Below are 15832 nucleotides of genomic sequence, written 5' to 3'. Positions count from 1 at the left end.
GTGGAATGGAAATGTGTGGAGTTGAATTTGTTGGATTGCCATTATGTGGCATGAAGTGGAATGATGTGGAGCTGAATTGTGTGGTGTGAAATTATGAGATGTTGAAATGTGGTGTGTGGAGTCCACTTATGTAGTGTTGATTTGTGTTGTGTGGAATTGCGTGGCACTTAATTGTGTGACATTGTGTTGAATTATGTGGAGTTGAAGGCTTGTTGTCTTCATAGGCCAGCTTGTTGCGGGACATTTCTGCATTGGTTAGCTATATTGTTCAGTGATCACTGTGGGCCTGAGATTGCTACTGATTTGGAATGCGTTAGGGCCAGAGGTACCAACTTTGGAACTGGGGAACCGGGTTTGAGTCTCAACTGCAACTCAACATCTAGCGATCCCACGCAGCTCACTGCCTAAATGAAATCAATTTGACCATGTGTAATCGAGCTGGTGCTCATGTAAAGCGCTACAACTCTTTTGAGTCGGGTTGGCCCTATATACAACTGTAAAAATAATAATGATTTTGCAGTGAGGGCTGATTGGTCCCGTGGACTATCTGTCAAACTGAGATAATCTTGGTTGGCGATTTGAGGTAACAATCACATTCTATGGGGAAGACTATTTCAGTTTGGGGCTTACTTTATTGGTTTGAAGAATCGTTTTGCTTCAAAAAGATAAATCAGGGAGTAATGCCTATTTTGTTTTTAGGCGTGTGGGGGAATCTGGCGATCAGCTGGGAAAAACTGTTTGGGTTTGTGAAAATACATCGTTCAAAGCACGACTTTGGTAAGACCTGTACTGTGTGGAGGAGTGGAAGGGGAGGGGGAGAGGAGCGCTGCGTGTGGAAATTTAGACAGGATTGTTTAGGTTAAAGGGCTGGGAGGCGCATTGCTTACATTATGAAGGGGGAGGGGCTATATACCATGCACTCCTGCAGTCGCTGGCTCACAGCACAGGGTCGGATATAGGCTAAATGAGGTGTTGACATTTTCTTAAACATTCGTGATTAACCATGGCATGTTGAATTTGTAAAGTATGCTTTTGGTAAATGTTCAAACAAAAGATGCACAAAACTTTACGAGGAGCTGAACTTTGCGACACTCTTTTAAAAGTGCTTCAAGTCATCTTTTTTTTGCAATTCCAACACGAACCCTCGGGGAACCAGATGAAAGCCAATGGTGGAGCGTGGAAAACCTCACAGAAGATCCCGGATAAAAAAAGGGCAATTAAACTGAGCAACTAAACGCTGTTTAAAGGATAATAGAAATGTACTCAGGCTGCTAGTTACGTGTAAATTAAACATCTCTTACTGTTTTCCTCTGAAATTCAGTCGATAGAAAACATTTCCATTAATGCAGTGTGGTGATGTGTTTTCCTTCTGACGGAGCGCCATTAACCAAATGACAGCGCACTGCTCCACGCTACTGAATGGCATACAAAAGATTCTATCTGCAGCAACAGGGTTGGGACGGGTGGGAGGGAGCTTGTTAGAACAGGAGCATTTGTGTCGAGTGCCCAACACAAACAAAAAAGTAGCTCCCAAAATGGGAGCGGTGGAAGGACACAAGTACTTCGGCCATGCTCTGGGGGAGGGCTAAATACAAGAAGAGGCAGGACAATGCATGCCATGGACAAATGGGCACAATGGATACAAGAGCAACAATGGACCAAGCAAATGGTAAGCCTATGGGCAGACTGAAGCCCACAGATTGAAAACAACATGTCTCTTCGACACAGGGCATGCACTGTCTAGCCGAGATCTAAAAAAATGAAAGCACTTTCCTCTGGCTCTCCATTTGACCTTTTACTCGTCAATACCCAGGAATTATTGGCACCTGAAATGATTCCTCAGCTCACCATCATGCATATCTCTCCAACTCTTGAGGATATGTTCCTAAAATCTGGAAACAAGCACCTATACTTCTTTTTACTAAATCAAAAAATCCAACATTAGATCCAATAGTCAATATATTTATAGAACCATTCCCCTTCTTCTCGCAGCTCCCAAAATCATTGAGTTTTATGTAAATTTCCAACTATCCTCAAACTTGGAATCTCATCCTTGCATTGAACACCCCAATCAGGCTTCTCTCCCTCCTTTGGAACTGAGAATATTGTGGTCATTATCTTCAATACAATTCATAGATGCTGGCACTCTGATTATGCAGCAGCTTTAATTCGTCTTGATCTTTCTGCAGTCTTTGATTGAGTGTCCCAACCCTGATCTGCCTTTTGACGGAGGCTGGGGAGGAAGACTGTACCCTACAGAGACAATGTTGCTTTCTCCCTTATCATACCCAATGTTTTTTGCTTCTCCCTTTCAATTTGAATATAAAGCTCTCCACTGTGCTGTACTCGCGTGGCTCTGCACTTAGACTTACTCTTTTTTAATCTCTGTGTCTTTCGTACATCTTTGATTCACTCTTTTAATCTAAACTTCTTTTCATATACCAATGAAATGCAGTTGATCTGAGATAGGATGGGGGCACTTCATTGCTCAAGTCCCAGTTTAAGGTCTGCAAATCATCCTTCGCTTGATTGACATACAACAACTCACGTGGTCTTAACTCATCTAGGACTAAGACCTTAGTCTTAGGCACATTTTCAACATAAGATCCCAACTGGGGACCTTTTGAGCTTGGCTCATCACCCCTCCCTGTTTTTTCAGCCAATACCTCAGGAGTCATCGTAGATACCAACTTAATTTTTCTGGCAAATGTTTCCTTGGGTTTCTTTTTGCTTGAAGTCCAATAAAGGATGCCAAATTTTCTCTCCTTCCATTTCCACAAGATGTTTTTTCAAGCCACCACTGTAGCACGTTTATTGTAATCCAACTTTCTTGGTCTCCTAAATACCTTTTGGAGTATCATCAAATTTGCCAAAAATGTGTGCCTGCTCGATCTTAGACATCAGGAATGATCGTTATGTCTCTCTTTCATCAGAGCACTGCATAGAAGATGTGCCACTTTTTCCCTTCACTGGCTCCTAGGAGCAAAGCGTCTTTTAAAATCACTGTGCTTATGCCCTTGTACATTTGACCGTCCAGAAGATGCTTAAACATTACAACTTTTTCCGTCACTTGCGCTCTACGTGTCCCAATTGTGTCTTCATTCCTCGCATCAGACGATCCAGGCTAGTTGGAAAGTATTGTAGTTATCTCACCTCCAAAGCCTGAAAAGCTCTCCTCTCTCTACGCTTCATTCAATCACTCAATGGTTTCATAAACAACTAAAAACATGCCTATTCATCCATTGGTTGCTGCTTCTCCCTGCTAGATCTTTCAGCGCCGTTCTCTGCAAGGGTGTCATGTTATCACCAGGACACGGGTCAGGTAGCAGTGCACTTTAGAAACTGCCACATCAATCAGTAGTAAATACCACACTGCCCTAAACATATGTTAGACAATCTGAACCCCCGGCTAGTCAGGTTCCTCGATGCATTCGGGTCCTTGTAGGCAGCCTGTACTTTCATCACATAGGCAATGCAGAAGGGGCACATTTTTCAGAGGTTTGAAGTGCTGAGTCATCAGTAAGGCGAACACCTAAACCCAGAGTGTCCTGTGGCCAGTGGACTGCAGAATCCCTGGCCGAGTATAGGTCATTACAGGACATGGCTTCCTCCTCTCACACTACAGGGCGCCTGAACCCAGGCCCCCCAGAGAAAGCAGGGTTGGTGTAACCCTCCCCACAAAACCCACGTGCAACACGGAAACAGCGGGTTGTGCTTGGGGGGTGAAGTTCTTGACTATGGGCTACTTTTATGCTTCTAGAATCAGGAGTTTAAATAGTAACACTGTGCCAGATGCATTAAACGTGCACCGCACATCAAGGCCTTTTGTAAGGGTTATTAGAACATATGTTCTTTTTTAATTCATGAGGCAGGAGTTCCTAATCGAATGGCTGAAAATGCAGAGTTGGCCGTCTGCAAGGGTCCTCCATCTGCTGTTGCGAAGTGCTCCTTAATGTGATAGCAGCAGTAATAACCAAACCATCCGTACAATGTCAGGAAGGTATGGAGGGGTCCATGGCATTATGGCCCTCATTACAACATTGGCGGTAAATCCCGCTTACCACAGTGCAGAAGACCACCAACACTCCGCCGTGGCAGCGGAATTCTGCCACAGCTATTACGACCCACAGCTCGGAATCCGCCAAAATCCAGACACCCACACAAGTCCGCCACACCAAAGGTCAGTGATAAACTGGCAAAAACAAAACGTCTACCGTCACGCCAACAAGAATACACCCACACTATCATGACCCACGAATCCAGGCGGTGGTCTTTCAACCGCGGTAAACCATTGGCGGTACACACCGCCACGCTCAAAATACACACACATCTCCAAAACACAGCCACATTGGACAATTTGAAATACACACACCTGATACACATACACACACCACTCCCACGCACCCAATAGAATTTAAAACACACACCAACATCACCCACAAACCCCTACGACCCAAAAAATGAAGGAAGGCCAGAGAGAGACACCACCAGAAACTACACCAGCATCCACAGGCACACAACACCATCACACACACAAAACACCACACACCCCTAAACATCACCCCACACATCACAACACACACCACCTCACACATCACCCACACCGCCCCATGGCCCCGCAAAGACACCCCAGGTTTTCTGAGGAGGAGCTCAGGGTCATAGTGGAGGAAATCATCCGGGTAGAGCCACAGATATTCGGATCACAGGTGCACCACACCACCATAGCTAGGAAGATGGAGCTATGGCGCAGAATCGTGGACAGGGTCAACGCAGTGGGACAGCACCAAAGAACTAGGGATGACATCAGGAAGAGGTGGAACGACCTACGGGGGAAGGTGCGTTCCGTGGTCTCCAGACACCACATAGCGGTTCAGAGGACTGGCGGCGGACCCCCACCTCCTCCCCCACAACTAACAACATGGGAGGAGCAGGTCTTGGCTATGCTGCATCCTGAGGGCCTCGCAGGAGTAGATGGAGGAATGGACTCTGTTAACTACTTAATCCTCCACCCTACCTACATGCCATCACATACCCCCACCCACCCCCTCACCCCCATCACTCCAACACCTCACATATGTCCCACTATCACAAACAGCACATCCCAACACCAAGCCCTGCATGCAACACCAAAGCATGGACACCCATCACCAATGCATGGCCACTACACATACCCACACAGACCCCTAAACAATTATCACACAAGCTCGAGCACAGGAATGGAAGCACTGGGGTACAGGGTCACCGACCCATTGCACACCATGGCACACAGAGATGCAATAATCATGTCCTTACACCCCTGCAGGAACCCTATCCAACGTCACCGGACAGGAGGTTCCAGCCATGTCCACTCCACCCACAGAAGAGGCCCACAGTGATGACAGCAGCTCTGTCCAACTGGATCTAGATAACCAGCCCGGCCCATCTGGGACCTCGGGATAGTCTGTTCCCCTGACACACTCACAGGCCAACACAGACCCTCCCCCCTCAGGAAACACCAGCACAGCACCCACCCAGCAGGCCCATACCTCTGTCCCCAGGACACGTCAAGCAGCAGTGTGCCCACCACTACAGGGAACCCAGGCTAACCCACCACCCCAAGAACAGCAGGGACCTGGGGGCAGTGGTAGTGGGCACACGGTTCAGGAGACAGAGGCCCAGGAAAACCGGGGAACTGGGAGGGCTGCTGTGCGACAGGGGGAGGACAGGCCCAGGGAACCCACTCTCCACGAGGCCCTCTCCAACTTCATGGGAGCCTACCACCATTCCCACGTGACGATGGCAACGGTACTGGCCAAACTTTCAGGAGACCCAGCGGCTGCAGGAGGAACAGTATTTGGGGTTCAGGGAGGAACTCAAAGCCATCAATACCACCCTGGGCACCATTGTAGGGGTGCTGAAGGACCTCGTGGACACCAGGAGGGACATTGTGGCACAACAAGGGGCCCCTGACACGAGCCAGGACGATAAACTGCCCACCACCTCCGCCGGAGCTAGTGGACAGGAGGCCCCGCCACAGGACCAACAGGCCACCAGCACCCCACCCCCTGCAGAAGGAGAACCACCCCGCAAGCGGTCCCTGAGATCCAGGACAAAGACAGAGAACAATGCCAAGACCCCCGCCAAGAAATAAGACCACCCTGATTGTCATCCTTTTGTCCCACTTTGTCACCCTGTCCATACTTAAACTGCCCCAGCTCCACTTCCTATGCCCCTTTGGACAATGCACCTGTGAGACTAATAGACTGGACTCTGCCATGGACATTCCTCCACCATCACCCCTGACCATTTTACAACCCCCTCCACTATTAGTACATAAATAAACACCCTTAAATCACAAAAATATCTGGAGTCAGTCTGTGCTTTCACAATTGTGCATTTGCAATACCGGAGGGAAATAGCAATGTCCATTGTATAGTCAACATACCTATGTCACACAGTTCGAGTCCATGAGGTAACATTACAGAGGTCACACAGTGGGACCTACATCTGTGAAATCAAAAAGGAGCGTGACAAATCAGGGTCCATTACAGGGTGAAAGTGACAGACAGATGAGAAGTTGAACAATTTTATCAGATGTAGGAGGCAGTGAGGTCGTCTTACCTGTGTCTAACTGGAAGTATTGATGGATCACGGTGTTTCTGTTATCAATGTCCTCTTCTTCTGCCTCCTCTTCTTCACTGTCCACAGGCTCCACAGCTGCAATAACACCTCCTTCAGGACCATCCTCCTGCAGAAAGGGCACCTGTTGTCGCAAAACCAAATTGTGCAGCATACAGCAGGCAACGATGATCTGGCACACCTTCTTTGGTGAGTAGTATAGGGAACAACCTGTCATATGGAGGCACCTGAACCTGGCCTTCAGGAAGCCAAAGGTCCTCTCTATAACACTCCTAGTTCGCCCATGTGCCTCATTGCAGCGTTCCTCTGCCCTTGTCCTGGGATTCCTCACTGGGGTCAGTAGCCATGACAGGTTGGGGTAGCCAGAGACACCTGCAAATGTCGAGGGACAACTGTTAGACACACGCTAACCATTAGGGACTACCCCAGACCCAGACAAATATTCACACTGTATAGGGTCCACGTCCTCACCTAATAGCCACACACGGTGCCTCTGGAGTTGCCCAATCACATAAGGGATGCTGCTATTCCTCAGAATGTAGGTGTCATGCACTGAGCAAGGAAACTTGGCGTTCACATGGGAGATGTACTGGTCGGCCAAAAACACCATCTGCACATTCATTGAATGGTAACTCTTCCGGTTTCTGTACACCTGTTCACTCCTGCGGGGGGAACAAGGCCACATGTGTCCCATCAATGGCACCTATGATGTTGGGGATATGTCCCAGGGCATAGAAGTCACCTTTCAGTGTAGGCAAATCCTCCACCTGAGGGAACACTATGTAGCTGCGCATGTGTTTTAGCAGGGCAGACAACACTCTGGACAACACGTTTGTCTGTGAGCCCACCTCCCAAAATACACAAACGCAGTCACACACCCACCCAACAGCCATCCACCTCATGACAGCCTCCAGCCCATGCACCTTCACCCAAAGTAATCAAACTAACGCCTCCTACAACCACTACCTCTTCCTCCACTCCCAAACCCCCTCCATCTACCCATCCCAGTGTCTAAAAAGCATTTCCTGGCTAATATTGACCTCTTCCCTTCACCTCCCCACCCCTTCCGTCCCCTAGGGCAGTGTTCCCCAACCCCCGGGCCGCGGACCGGTGCCGGTCCGTGGATCAATCAGCACCGGGCCGCCCACTGTGGCGGGCGGTAAATGTTTGATAATTTTTCTGTGGCCCGCTTGTCACACAATGGGACAAGCGGGCCACGGAAAAATTATCAAACATTTACCGGTCCGCGGCGATAAAAAGGTTGGACAACACTGCCCTAGGGCACGCCTTTCTAGGTCCCAACCCAGCACCTCAGCCACCACCTCACCAGGAACAGTGGTGCAAGCAGTAACCGGCTTCTAGAGTGCGCCCGGCGGCAGGGCAGCCAGTGTGCCACGGAGCCAGGCCAAGGACAGTGCCCCACCTCAGAAACCTAAGAAGTTGACCACAGCCCGGAGGGAGAAGGGCAAAACACCTAAGCCACCAAGGGCTCTCCCAGGACTACAGTTGGGAGTGGGAAGACAGCTGCGCCACCATCCAAGGTGGGGAAGGGGCAGAGAAAGAAAGGGAAGTCGCCTCCAACCTGCACGGCGGACAAGACCACCACCAGCACCGCCACATGCACCGCCGCCACCAGCATCGCTTCCCAGGACCCCGCCAGCACCAGCACCGCTGCCCAGGACCCTGCCGCCACCAGCACCGCTGCCCAGGACACCGCCGCCAACAGCACCGCTGCCCAGGACACCGCCGCCAACAGCACCGCTGCCCAGGACACCGCCGCCAACAGCACCGCTGCCCAGGACACCGCCGCCAACAGCACCACTGCCCAGGACACCGCCGCCAACAGCACCGCTGCCCAGGACACCGCCGCCAGCACCCCTGCCCAGGACACCTCCACCAGCAGCACGCTCACTGAGCCACCCACCAGCACCGCTGGCCAATGAGCACCGCAAGCACCGCCAGTAGCAAAGCCACATCATGTGCCAGTGGCACCACCGCAGACATGGCTGCCATCCCCAGTGGTCAGTCGTACGAAGCTGGTGGTCAGTTCCAGGGGCCTGGACAGCTTCCATGTCAGGCAACCGTCAGTGGAGTGTCACATCCACTACCTCAGTCCTTGGCAGGATGAAGCACTCTGGGCACAAAGCCCCCTCCAGAACCAGTGGAGAAAGGCATCCACTCACCCTATCCTTGGCAGGATGGAGCACTCTAGGCACCAAGCCCCCTCCCGAACCAGTGGAGTATCACATCCACTACCTCAGTCCTTGGCAGGATGGAGCACTCTGGCCACCAAGCCCCCTCCAGAACCAGTGGAGACTGTTATCCACTTGAGAGACTGTGGCTTTGCACTCCCCAGGATAAAGCAGTGGGCAAACCACCCACTGGAGAGACTTGTGAGACTGTGGCTTCCCACTCCCAAGGATACAGCAGTGGGCATGGAGCCCCCTCGTGGAGCTGGCGTTGTGCACTCATCCGGCTGAGGTGACCCCCTTCCCTTCCCCCTGAGGTGCCTGTGTATTTTCGATCTGATGCCCCTGCAGTGTTCTCTCCGTTTGGAGTCTGGTATCGAGTGTGGGCCTCGCCCATGCATTTTGGGCCCAGTGGTCCACGGACTGTCAATAGTGCACCATCCGGACTTGTATAGTTGGTGTACATACTTGTTTATGCTGTATTTCGATTTTTGGCTAATGGATTTTTCATGATTACAATCGTTCAACTCATTTCCTTTTGTCCTTGCGTTCTTCCGGGGGGGCTGAGGGAGGGGGGGTAATGTAACGTTTCAACATGTATTGGTGTGTGTGTTGTTGTGGGTGAGGGTGGGGGTGTTGCATATTGCATGTGTGTGTCACTCTCTTTTCCCTCCCACCTCCCCTGTGTTGTAGGTGCAGTACTCACCGTGGTCATTGCCACCAGCGTTCGTGCTCCTGGTAGAGGAGCAGGAAGAGGATGGCGGGTAGAATTTGGAGTTCAGGCTCCATGGCGTCCTGGTTCCCCGTGGGGTGTGTAGAGGTGAGCGTTTTCCCTTCCAAGTCCTGTTTCCGCCGTGCTTTTGTTCGCGGTGAATCCACCCCGGAAAAGGTGGCGTATTGGCGTGTCATGATAGTGTGGGCGGTACATTGTCTTCCGCCTGTCTGTTGGCGGTGACCGCCATGCTGTTTGTTTGTACCGCCGTGGCGGTCTGAGTGTTAAAGTGGCTGTCTATGTTGGCGGTTTCCGCCACGGTCTTGATTCCATTGTTTTTACTGCCGGCCTGTTTGCAGTTTTACCGCCGCTTTAACACCGACCGCCAGGGTTGTAATGAGAGCCTATAACTGCTTCTTTTTATGTTAGTAGCTGGCACTCGCACAATGAAAGCCCTCCCTCGCAGACAGCTTCCTTTATGTGTTTTTAACTACCAGGAGAAAGGCAATTAAGCATTAGATAAAATTATGTATTCTTCAAAATTCTTGAATCGGTTGAGTGTCATTTAGTCAAATTTCATTCAAAAGGACCTCCCCAACACGTGTCTCAACAGAATAGGTTCGTCAGGGTAACAAGCATAGTTTGTACAGTAACTTTAAGTTATGAAAGAAAAACCACAAACAATTTGCAAAACGGAATAAAAACAAACTATCATGTATTTGATACAAAAATAACTCAGGGTATCGTATGATATACACTAAAAAATAAAATGTAGGAAACATACAATTTCATATTTGAAGAAATTAAATATAAATTAGTTCAATAAAAGCACCTGTTTTAGGATATAACATTTTCTGATCAATAGTTTAAAGTTAGAGGAGTCTAGTATTAAACAGTTGTGCTATACTCTGTTATGTGAAAACTCTATAGTTCCTGATAATAATTTTCTTGTGACCACTCATACAATCATGCACTAAATTGTTAAGAGTTACAAACGCTCTGATACCTTTAAGATCACATGCCTCCATTGAGATACTTATTACAGATCGTCCAGTATGGGAAGATACAACTATGAGTGACAACCTCTGAAAGCGCTACAACCGATAAATGGATGGAGTGAAGCTGAAGGAGATGAGGAGGACTGGTGTACCAGAGGATGAGTGCTGTGGTAGACAAGTCTTGCTTTCTTATTTTAGCTTTGGAAACATATTGACCAACAGAGCTGTCACACGAGAGGGCACAAAAGGCAGGATTGTCTTCAGAATTCTCAACTAAAACCAACAAAAAGTAGTCAGAGGTCACAGCATTGATCTGAGAAGCCTAGGTGAGATTTTCTTTTGAGCCAGAATCCTAGACTGTTGAACTATTTCACTGAAAAGGCCCCCAAGCTCATTGTCATTTTGCGAATTTTTGGGACTCCGAACTTGTTCTGAGCAACTTTGAATTTTACTGCCTATTTTCTGACAATTCAAGCATGTGTAAACATTGAATTTAATATAGTTATATTTGGGACCCTTAAACGGGAGGGTCAGTCAAAAATGGTTCTGAAAGAAAAATCGACAAAGGTGACAGAAAGATCACATTACCAGTAGGGCCTTGGACAATGGCGCCGCCCATGCCTTTAAACGGCTGTGGCCTGTCCTCCGAAAGCGAGTCCAGAAGTCCGAATAACAGGATTGTGTTAAGGGCTAAAACAGTAGCTCCTTTTTTTGACCTAGTAAATATCAGAATATTCGAGTTCATCCAACACAGGATGCCATAAAGATATTTTGTTATTGCCCCTTGAATTTCAGCAAGCTGTTAATTGGGCCTCAAAATATGCTGGTGTCACAGCATAAGAGACTATTCTGACTCAAAAGCTTTTAATTCTATATTTTGAAGAATACATTTTAATTTGATCTAATACTTAATTGGACTCTTTGTAGTTAAAAAAAAAAAAAAAAATTGAGGTGACTATGTGGGATTACAATCACAAATCAGTAGGTGAAATTGAGAGAAGGTCACGTGTGCTGCTCTCATTTGTTCTTTGATTCTAGCATCCACTATGTAAAGAGTTACCTGTCTGCCCTAGCAGTTGGAATCTGTCAATGTTTTGTGACTGCAGGAGTGCTTGCATATCATTGCTATATTTTCTTGAAAGGTGGGGCCCATTAACGCCCTGTCTGCCTTACAAGTTGGAAAGAGTTGCAATGCTAACATGTAAGTCACAAAGATATTTGTATCTTACAATTTCACTTAAACAATTTGAGTTTAGCAATTGTAAAGTGAACCAATTTGTGCATTGCACGCTTTGTAATTGCAAATGTTGGCACATCTGGCTCATAGTGCTGTCATACGAACTCACTGCTTGAGCATGCATTTCTGGTACATTTACAAATAGTTACGATTTTTGTGAGTCACTCAGTGTCAATGAATATGCGAGTCCAAAAAAAGAAAGAGCAACATTTATGTACACCAGTGGACATCATTGCCAAGATGCATGATTCTAGTGAGCAATTTTCAAGCAGGTAAAATGTTGGCGAGCATTGTTTTTATTATCAAATAAAATATTTCATGTTACCGTTCATTAATCTCACAAGGACATCTTACCACGAGAAATGTACACAGGGGCAAGGTGACCTTGAGTAATTTTGTCTTAAGAGGAAGCCTTTAGCTCGACCAAGCTACCATGAGCACAAATAACCTCCGAGAGCTATAGTTCATTTGTTTGGCCGGGTCTTCTCGCATTAAAAGTAGAATGAATGAGTGAACCCAAAGCCCAGGTACCAGAGTGTAAAGGAAATGTCCTTTGATAGTCAGTGGAGTGTAAAGGTTGCACATTATTGGGAACAAGGGTTTTTACTCTTGCAGATTCCCACGGAACTAGTATACACTGTGTGTGGACACCTACAAATGAAATATTTGTCCACGACCCAGACAATCCATTTAAAGAGCTACCCAAGAGAATCTATTTCACTTACTGACATTCTCGTGCCCGCACACCTTCCGGAGGATGTCTATTTCCTTCACGGTGGCTTCCCGCAGTTCTTCGATCTGCTCTGCGGTCAGATGCTCTCCTGTGATGTCTATGATCTTCACCGCATACTCTTCTTGGGTGGGTTTGAAAACACAACGGCGGACAACGCTGCTCACCCCTCTGCAGAGATCAAGGAAAGAAAACCACACAGGAATGTGATCTCAAGCGTATGGGTTAGACACAGCTGTGGGACTGTGAATAGGCAGCAATCTCTGAAGCTCAGTCACAATTTATCAATAACCCTTTGTGACTGACTATATGTCTCAAGCTGATATGCCTCAGCATTTGGTGCAAAGTTATTTAAGGTCTGCAATGTACTGCTGAAAATGCACTAGTAGGTGATCCAAGCAGGGGCGTAAATCAACTGTGGTGCAGGGCGGAGCCCAATCTTCAGGTGGCCCCCCCATTTAGCCCCAGGTTTATGAATAATTGTTAGATATGGGAGACCCCAATTTGCTGGATCAGGGGGAAGCATCATTTTGCATTAAACAATTAGATCCAAGCAACCTGTGGACCACGGACATCCTCTTCTCGAACAATTTTTTTTTTTTTTTAAAGAGTCCGACATTAGTGTTCAGCACAATTTTCTAAAAACAAATCTCTAAAAAGCCATAGATTTTGGCAGTTCCGTAGCACAATAATGAAATATTTATTTACTTCCTGGTCCGCAGGTCAAGCTCAATACTCTCTAGTAACTTGTGTGTGCTCTTCACCGGGACACAATATCCTAAGAAACTGGTCAAGCACAATGGCCTAACAAACTGGACACAACGTCAATTTCCTTTGATCTAAGGGAGCGCACTTTGTCAAGATGCACTATCATTTGTAAGAAAGTTTATAGCACCTCCTTTCACGACTGTGTCCATTCTCCCATCCGACCATAGCTAGAATATGCCTGGAAGAGAGCAAGGGAACGGAAAATGAACCATGGCCCACCTTTCATAAACTCATACCTTAAAGTGCACACCTTACTCTCAGGTTACACACATTTGAAAAGCCCTGTCTCAGACAGATGAGTTTGACTATTCTGATGTCACAGGCTCAGACGTAGGCCTGAAGTTACATATACTGATAATCAATCCTTAACCCTTTCGCTGCCAGGCTTTCCCCCCACACCCCAGGTGCAAGGCCTTTTTTTGGCTAATTGGGGCAGTTTGCGCTTAGGCCCTCATAACATTTTGTCCACATAAGCTACCCATGCCAAATTTGCGTCCCCATTTTCCAACATCCTTGGAATTCTAGAGGTACCCAGAGTTTGTGGATTCCCCTAGAGGAGACCAAGAAATTAGCCAAAATACAGCAAAACGTTCATTTTTAAGAAAACAATTGGGAAAAAGGGCTGCAGAAGAAGGCTTGTGTTTTTTTCCCTGCCAATGGCATCATCAAAGGGTTTATGGTGCTAAAATCACCATCTTGCCAGCTTTCAGGAACAGGCATACTTGAATCAGAAAACCACATTTTTCAACACAATTTTGGCATTTTCCTGGAACATACCCCATTTTTACTATTTTTTGTGCTTTCAGCCTCCTTCCAGCTAGTGACAGAAATGGGTGTGAAACCAATGCTGGATCTGGGACAGCTAAACATTTCTGAAAAGTAGACAAAATTGTAAATTCAGCAAGGGGTCATTTGTGTAGATCCTACAAGGTTTAGGTTTGCCAACAGCTAAAAAAAAAAGAAAAAAAAATGGAGATGAAAGAAAACAGCCATTTCTCTCCACGTTTGACTCTGTAACTTTTTCTTGCAATGTCAGATTTAAAAAAGCAATATACTGTTACGTCTGCTGGACTCTTCTGGTTGCGGGGATATATAGGACTTGTAGGTTCATGAAGACCCTTAGGTACCCAGAGCCAATAATGGAGCTGCACCTTGCAATGAGTTTTCATTGTATACCGGATATACAGCAATTCATTTGCTGAAATATAAAGAGTGAAAAATAGGTATCATGGAAACCTTTGTATTTCCAAAATGGTCACAAAACAAGGTGTTGAGAAGCAGTGGTTATTTGCGCATCTCTGAATTCCGAGGTCCCCATACCAGCATGTGAATTACAGGGCATTTCTCAAATAGACGTCGTTTTTTACACTCCGTCTTACCCAGGAAGGAAAAAATGTAGAGAAAGACAAGGGGCAATAACACTTCTTCTATTCTGTGTTCCCCCAAGTCTCCGGATAAAAATGGTACCTCACTTGTGTGGTTAGGCCTAATGCTCGCGACAGGAAACGCAACATGGACACATCAAATTTTTGCATTGAAATCTGACGTGTTTTTTGGAAAGTCCAAGCAAACGTGCATTTTTAAAACTAGACACCTGGAGGAATCCAGGATGGGGTGACTTGTGGGGCTCTCACCAGGTTCTGTTACCCAGAATCTTTTGCAAACCTTAAAATTTGGCAAAAAAACACTTTTTCCTCACATTTCAGTGATAGAAAGTTCTGGAATCTGAGAGGAGTCACAAATTTCCTTCCACCCAGTATTTCCCCAAGTCTCCTGATAAAAATGGTACCTCACTTGTGTGGGTAGACCTAGTTCCCGTGACAGGAAATGCCCCAAAACACTATGTGGATACATCAAAATTATCAAATAAAAAACGACCTGTTTTTGCAGGAGGAGCACCTGTGTTTTTGGTCCTGGGCTCAGCAGCCATCTAGGGAAACCTACCAAACCCAAACATTTCCAAAAACTATACACTAGAGGGAGTCCAGGGAGGTGTGACTTGCGTGGATCGCCCAGTGTTTTCTTACCCGGAATCCTCAGCAAACCTCAAATTTAGCTAAGAAATGACATTTTCCCCACATTTTTGTGTGGGATCACCGCACCAGGATGAATTTCCTACCACTCAACGTTCCCCTCAGTCGCCCGATAAAAATGATACCTCACTTGTGTAGGGTGCGCCAACTGCCTGTGACAGGGAGTGGAACCAAAGCAGGCCCAAAAGGGCAGTTTGAAAAAAAATTTTTTAGGCTGACAAGTGGGGCAGAATTTTTATCGGTATAGATGCGACAATGCTGGTTGGTAGTAATTTTGTGGATTCCTGCAGATTCTTGAAGGTTCCATCACACACATGTGGGGAAAATGTGTGGTTTCAAGCAAAGTTGAAGGTTTGCAGGCCACTGTGGGTAAAAAAGGGTGCATGTGAAGCACACCGCCCTGGACTCACCCAGATGTTTAGTTTTCAGATGTGTCTAGGTCTCGTAGATTTTTCTACATGGCAACGTTCCAAAGTCCAAAAAGTGCAGACCTCACTATACCAGGTGGGACGATTTTGAGAGTTAGACAAGCTCTCATGGGCCAAAT

General features: G+C 47.0%; 1 protein-coding gene across 2 annotated transcripts in view; it reads right to left on the bottom strand.

The window, feature by feature from the left end:
* Positions 1-15832, bottom strand: part of PHKG1 (phosphorylase kinase catalytic subunit gamma 1) — a 198656-nt gene that overhangs the window by 106637 nt on the left and 76187 nt on the right. For both annotated transcript variants that reach the window (XM_069226886.1, XM_069226887.1), the window contains exon 3: positions 12480-12655. In XM_069226886.1, the coding sequence (XP_069082987.1) occupies positions 12480-12655 (176 nt within the window). The remainder of the gene's footprint in view (positions 1-12479; positions 12656-15832) is intronic.

Source organism: Pleurodeles waltl, chromosome 3_2 (assembly GCF_031143425.1).
Source record: "Pleurodeles waltl isolate 20211129_DDA chromosome 3_2, aPleWal1.hap1.20221129, whole genome shotgun sequence".
In the NCBI taxonomy this organism is placed as follows: domain Eukaryota; kingdom Metazoa; phylum Chordata; class Amphibia; order Caudata; family Salamandridae; genus Pleurodeles; species Pleurodeles waltl.
This window is presented reverse-complemented; position numbering and strand designations above follow the sequence as displayed.